Source organism: Otolemur garnettii, unplaced genomic scaffold, assembly GCF_000181295.1.
Source record: "Otolemur garnettii isolate 467f Iridium unplaced genomic scaffold, OtoGar3 scaffold00013, whole genome shotgun sequence".
Taxonomy (NCBI): domain Eukaryota; kingdom Metazoa; phylum Chordata; class Mammalia; order Primates; family Galagidae; genus Otolemur; species Otolemur garnettii.
Window position 1 is genome coordinate 13,898,319 of NW_003852408.1, and position 6,501 is coordinate 13,904,819.

The following is a 6,501-nucleotide window of genomic DNA, read 5'->3' on the forward strand; positions in this document are numbered from 1 at the left end:
TTGCCCTAGGTAGAGTGCTGTGGCATCACAGCTCACAGCAACCTCCAACTCCAGGGCTCAAGCAATTCTCCTGCCTCAGCCTCCCAAGTAGCTGGGACTACAGGTGCCCACCACAACACCCAGCTATTTTTTGGTTTGCCATTGTTGTTTGGCAGGACTGGGCTGGATTCGAACTTGCCATCTCAGGTGTATGTGGCTGGCACCTTAGCCGCTTGAGCCACAGGCGCCGAGCCATGAAACATTCTTAATATAGAATTATTGAGTTACACATAGTCTTCCCCTCTTAACACAATTAAATTATATACTACCCCATCATATCTTGTTCCTTGTACTCTGTGAGACTCATAAGAAACCTGGCTTTGTGGTTTATTTCCTTAATGAAAATTTGTGGCATTGTTTATTTTTGAAATCTACAGTTTCACTAGTTTATACTTAGTTATTCACACTTTCTATTAACATTGCCTTTAAGATAGTAGAGCCTTTACACTGAAGATTTTTTTTAATTCAGCTTAAGGAAACTGTTCCTAGATTTCATGTTTCCTCCCTAATAAGACACTGTCTTATATTTATTTTTTCTCAAGAAAACACACTAGGGGATGTGTTTATTTTCAGGGGATGTCTTCCTCTCTGTGCTGAAATGCATGGCCGATATGGTGCATAGCCACGCCCATCACTAGGTCTTATTATCAGGGTAGGGCTTATATTTAACAAATGCATAGAAATCCTGCTAGGGCTTATTTTGGGGGTAGGTCTTATTTTTGGGGAAACATGGTACTACTTCCATTTATTCTGGAATTTTTCTTTGTCTTCCATACCTATTTTTCATAGGCTGCTCAAAATAATAGTGTTCACTGACATCTTTTCTGGCTATAACATTCTAATATTTTTTACTACAATTTTAATAAAAATAATAGTTTTGTACCACTGGTTTGTGACATTTCTTGCCTTCTCTCATGATTTCTTCAGTCTTTCTTCCCCAGTAGATAAGTGATTTTCTGAAGTGCTTGTGCATTCTCCCTCTCCCCCGCCACCCCACCTACCTCCTGTCTCTCTGTCTCTGTCTGTCTCTCTCATAGACTCTCTGTTGCTTGGACTAACCTTTCAAAGGGCAGAGGACAGGATCAAATAGCCTCACTTTCTGTGCAGAAGGATGTGGTGCTTTCCCCCAGCGAAATCTGCTTCCCTCCTTCGTCATGCCATCCTTCATCCAGAGCGTTTTCCACTCTAAAGTCTTCTTTCTTTCTTTTTTTTTTTGAGACAGAGCCTCAAGCTGTCCCCCTGGGTAGAGTGCCATGGCTTGACTGCTCACAGCAACCTCCAACTCCTGAGCTCAAGCAAGTCTCCTGCCTTAGCCTCCCAAGTAGCTGGGACCACAGGCGCCCGCCACAATACCCAGCTATTTTTTTGGTTGCAGCCATTATTGTTTGGCAGGCCCAGGTTGGATTTGAACCCGCCACCTTAGGTGTATGTGGCTGGCGCCTTAGCGGCTTGAGCCACAAGCACTGAGCCAAGTCTTCTTTCTTACTAACATCCCTGGCCTTGAAAACCTCTCACATCTGAATCTCCATCCCATTTTGTTGTCTATACCATTACTATCTCTGGGAATGGCATAATTGGGAGGGGAAAGGAGTAGGCAATTATTTGTTTTGAGATAGAATTTCACTCTGTTGCCCCAGGCTAGAGTGCTGTGGCATCAGTTTAGCTCACAACACCTGAAACTCCTGGGCTCAAGAAGTCCTCCTACCTCAGTCTCCCAAGTAGCTGGGAGTACAGCCGCTACTCACCACAATGCCCAGCTAATTTTTCAATTTTTGATAGAGATGATGTGGTCTTGCTTTTGATTCTACTACCTAACAGAAGTGTCTACACATGTGACATGTGCACCATAGAATTTTCAATGCAGCATTGTTCATGTAGCCAAAAACTGGAAGTATTCCAAATGTCCATCAGTAATAATATGGATAACTATGGAATATTCATACAGACTAATACTAGATGACAATGAAAGTGCACTGAAGTCATGTGCTGCAGACATGGTTGAATCTTAACAATCCTGTTGAACAAAAAGAGGTCATTTAAGGCTCTGTGCTTGTGGCTCAAGCAGCTAAGGCACCAGCCACATACACCTGAGCTGGTGGGTTCGAATCCAGCCCAGCCTGCAAAACAACAATGACAGCTGCAACCAAAAAATAGCTGGGCTTTGTGGTGGGTGCCTGTAATCCCAATTACTAGGGAGGCAGAGGCAGGAGAATCACTTGAGCCCAGGAGTTGGAGGTTGCTGTGAGCTGTGATGCCACAGCACTGTACCCAGGGTGACAGCTTAAGGCTCTGTCTCAAAAAACAAAACCAAAAAAAACCCAAGTCATTTAAAGGAAAAACGTGCTGTGTAATTCCATTTGTATAAGGTTCAAAAACAGACAAACCTCAACTACAGTGTTGGAAGTCAGAATAATTGTTATCTTTGAGGAGAAGGAAGAGGGTAGTGATGCGGAAAAGATTTGTGAGGGGTCTTCTAAGGAGTTATAGTATTCTATTTCTTGATTTGAGTGTTAATTATATGGGTATGTTAACTGGTAATTCATCATGCGGTACAAAGATAACTGGTTCACTTTGTATGTTACGCTTTAATTTTTTTTAAGTTTGAGGTGTTTTGAAAATGTGAAATTTAGCATTTTAAGAAAGTACTTAATATTTCCAGTTAAGGTTTTATCTATATTAAATTACATTAGTAAGCATGAGAAAAGTCTTAAATGTATAATTCATATGCCCAGTGATAGTATGTCATTACCTTAAGTTCCATGAGAGAACAGTGTTTTTCAAGTGTATATTTGTATTTTCTTTTGCATTGCTATAAATGCTTATATCTGCCTACTTTTATTTTTACAGATGTGGAGAGATTATTCCAAAAAGAGAACAGTTTAATGACCTCTCTATTGACCTTCCTCGTAGGAAAAAACCACTCCCTCCTCGTTCAATTCAAGATTCCCTTGATCTTTTCTTTAGAGTAAGTAATATTTTTGGTATTTTCACATACCTAAATTCTATATGTCATAGATAATTGTATTTGAAAATTTTTTTCAATACATAGTTTCAATAGAATTATTTGTGGGGATAATACATGAGAAGTATTTATAAATAACATTTTTTAAAAGGTTGGTAAATCTAATTGTAACTCATGGAACAATTGATTGCTTAGATTATTTTGCTCCAGTAGCAAGTGTTTTTTTAGAGAACTGTAGAACCAATGTGTTATTTGTAAGCACATTTTAAAGTATTTGAAATTACATATACTAAAACTCAGTAATGTGAGTTAGAATTATAGATATCATATAAATTGATATACTAAGATCTGAGAAATGAAAAAATACTACTTGCTTTTCTTAGGTTATATGTACTTTGTTAGAAACAGAAGGAAGAATCATATCTATCCAAAGCTGTAGATAAATATTTGGGTCTATGATAATACTGTTACAGATACTGAGAAAGTTTGTATATGCATAATTAGACCTCTGTTGTAGCAGTGCTCTGGTGGAAATTTGCCAAGATCCCCATCGTGTATATAGCAGTGATCCTTATTTATAGCAAATTAGTAGAGTTATCTTCCTAAGATTAAAAAAATTTGTCCTTTAAATAATACACATTCAATTCTACCTGATTCTTTTTACTTTAGTCATTTTTGTTTTACTATTCCATTATTATTCATAGACTTTCAAGATTGTCCTATGTATCCTGCCCCTCATTTTTAATTTTTTTGCAGAGACAGAGTCTCACTTTATCAGCCTCGGTAGAGTGCCATGGCGTCACACAGCTTACAGCAACCTTCAACTTCTGGGCTTAGGTGATTCTCCTGCCTCAAGCCTCCCGAGTAGCTGGGACCACAGGCACCCGCCACAACATCCAACTATTTTTTTTTTCTTTTGGCCAGGGCTGGGTTTGAATCCGCCACCTCTGGCATGTGGGGCTGGTGCCCTACTCCTTTGAGCCACCGGCACCGCCTGACCCAACTATTTTTTTGTTGCAGTTTGACCAGGGCTGGGTTTGAACCCACCACCCTCATTGTATGGGGCTGGCACCATACCCACAGAGCCACAGGTACCACCCTCTGCCCCCCATTTTTAAGAATTTCTTATTTCGGCTCGGCACCTGTGGCTCAAGCAGCTAAGGCACCAGCCACATACACCTAAGGTGGCGGGTTCGAATCCCTAGCCCGGGCCCGCCAAACAACAATGATGGCTGCAACCAAAAAAAAAAAAAAAAATGGCCGGGCATTGTGACGGGCACCTATAGTCCCAGCTACTTGGGAGGCTGAGGCAGGAGACTCGCTTGAGCCCAGGAGTTGGAGGTTGCTGTGAGCTGTGATGCCATGGCACTGTACCCAGGGGGATAGCTTGAGGCTCTGTCTCAAAAAAAAAAAAAAGAATTTCTTATTTCAGTTTTCTCTAGGTAATGATATCTACCCTCAGATTTGGTCCTTTTAGAACAGTTATTCTTAGTGGCTTATCACTAGAAGATTGAGTTCAGTTGTAAAAAAGGGACAGCATTACACAGAACAGACCGAAAACTTTGCCTAACCCAAAGGTGATCTTATCTCTACTACAACCACATGTTAAAATCTGGATATATTCTTGGGATTGGTTCACATGTATCCATGGGGAAAAGGTTGGGAATCTGCTAGAGTCTAGTTACTATCATAAATTTAAGTGTTTCCTTGATAAAAGGAGAAATTGGGAATTCTGAATTAGAAATTAGATGTTAAGATCAGTATTCTTTGAATACTATGTCTTAAGCATGTCATATAAGATAAGTAGTCTTTGAATACTATGTCTTAATTTGGTAAGGCTTATGGTTCTAGATACAAAATTTAAACTGGTTCATTCCACTGAACTAATAAAACTAGAAAAGATTATTTGAATTTAATGTTGATTCAATTCAACTTCATGCTTCTTTATTTTTCCCTCTTTGTATAGGCAGAAGAACTTGAGTATTCTTGTGAGAAGTGTGGTGGAAAGTGTGCTCTTGTCAGGCACAAATTTAATAGGCTTCCCAGGTAAATTTAATTGCTCTTCAGTTTTCTTTTTTGAAGTACATATAAGTACTACCAAATAAGTGAAGCTTACCTAGAATGAATTGGTAAAGGAGACTAGCAAAGCTGAAATGTGAAGCGTATAAAGGGTAGAGAGCTATTACAAAATGCTCTTCCATAAAGGAAATAGGTTTGGAATGTTGAAGAAGGAAAGAGTCTTGAGAGTCCTAAGAAGATGGCAATAACATGATATAGCTAGTGACACTTTGGAATAATGAAAGAGACTAGCCAGTAGATTTTTAAATTCATTAATATGTAACATTCAGTTCTCTGTTTTGCTGTCATCTCCCTCCAAAACTTCAGGAAAAATCTGCTATGGAGAAATACACATGTGCATGAAAATAAGAGTAATTTTTTGTGATATTTGCATTTCTTTTTCTCAGATAATTTTACAAGTTAGTAAGTTTTCTATAATCATAAGATTAATTTTCTGAATTAAGAATGAAATTAACTTGTGTTAGTTCTGTATAAACAAACATAAAAATAAACTAGTTACAAAAAATGGTGATGTGGTTAATAGATCTTAAACACAAGCAAGGGTATTATTACCATTAAATATTTATGAGGCACTTTGCTTGTAGAATGCTTTGCTTTCTTTTCTTACCTTCAGTTTTCTATTGGCAAGTGTGAAGTTTCTGGAACCTAGCCCCTAGAGACTAGTTCTTTTACAGTCCATAATCTCCTTTCTACAAAATGGGTTTATTTTGAAGAAATGACTATAAATCATAGCAGTATTATTTTATTGACCATAGTCTGTACTTTTTACTTAAGAGACTTTGTTCTTTCCTATTTTTGAGTGTTTTGAGGTAGCAGGGTGAGAGGAAGAAAGTTTAAGGCAAAGGATTGGTTGTTAGCAGCTTTCACTAACTAAGGAAACCAGTATACAATTTTTAAAAACTACTCTGACTTTGCAAGCTAGATATCGCTTGCCTTTCCCATTGTCTAGCTGTTTGGTCTTTCAAATGGGAACAAAAGGGGAATTTTTCTCCTTGTTTGCTTTTTTTTTTCCTTGTAGATCATTTGTGTTAAAATTAGTTTATTCTAAACTTAACATGAGGCTCAGTGCCTGTAGCTCAGCGGCTAGGGTACCAGCCACATACACCAGAGCTAGCAAGTTTGAATCCATCCCAGGCCTACCAAACAACAATAACAACTACAACCAAAAAACAATCGGGGGTTGTGGTGGGGACCTGTAGTCCCAGCTACTTGGGAGGCTGAGGCAAGAGAATCGCTTAAGCCCAAGAGTTTACAGTTGCTGTGAGCTGTGATATCATGACACTCTACCAAGGGCAACAATAGCAAGACTCTCTCTCTCAAAAAAAAAAATAAATAAAATAAAATAAACTTAAATTTAAGATACACTGATTTCTATAGGTATCTTAAGATTTTATCTTTGGCTCAGCACCTATAGCTCAACC

At 38.5% G+C, this 6,501-nt stretch overlaps 1 protein-coding gene across 2 annotated transcripts in view; it reads left to right on the top strand.

Moving 5' to 3' along the window:
* The window catches only part of USP37 (ubiquitin specific peptidase 37), a 111,087-nt gene that overhangs the window by 73,768 nt on the left and 30,818 nt on the right, over nt 1–6,501 (top strand). For both annotated transcript variants that reach the window (XM_012802259.2, XM_023510329.1), the window contains 2 exons: nt 2,887–3,004; nt 4,968–5,047. In XM_012802259.2, coding sequence (XP_012657713.1) covers nt 2,887–3,004; nt 4,968–5,047 — 198 coding nt within the window. The remainder of the gene's footprint in view (nt 1–2,886; nt 3,005–4,967; nt 5,048–6,501) is intronic.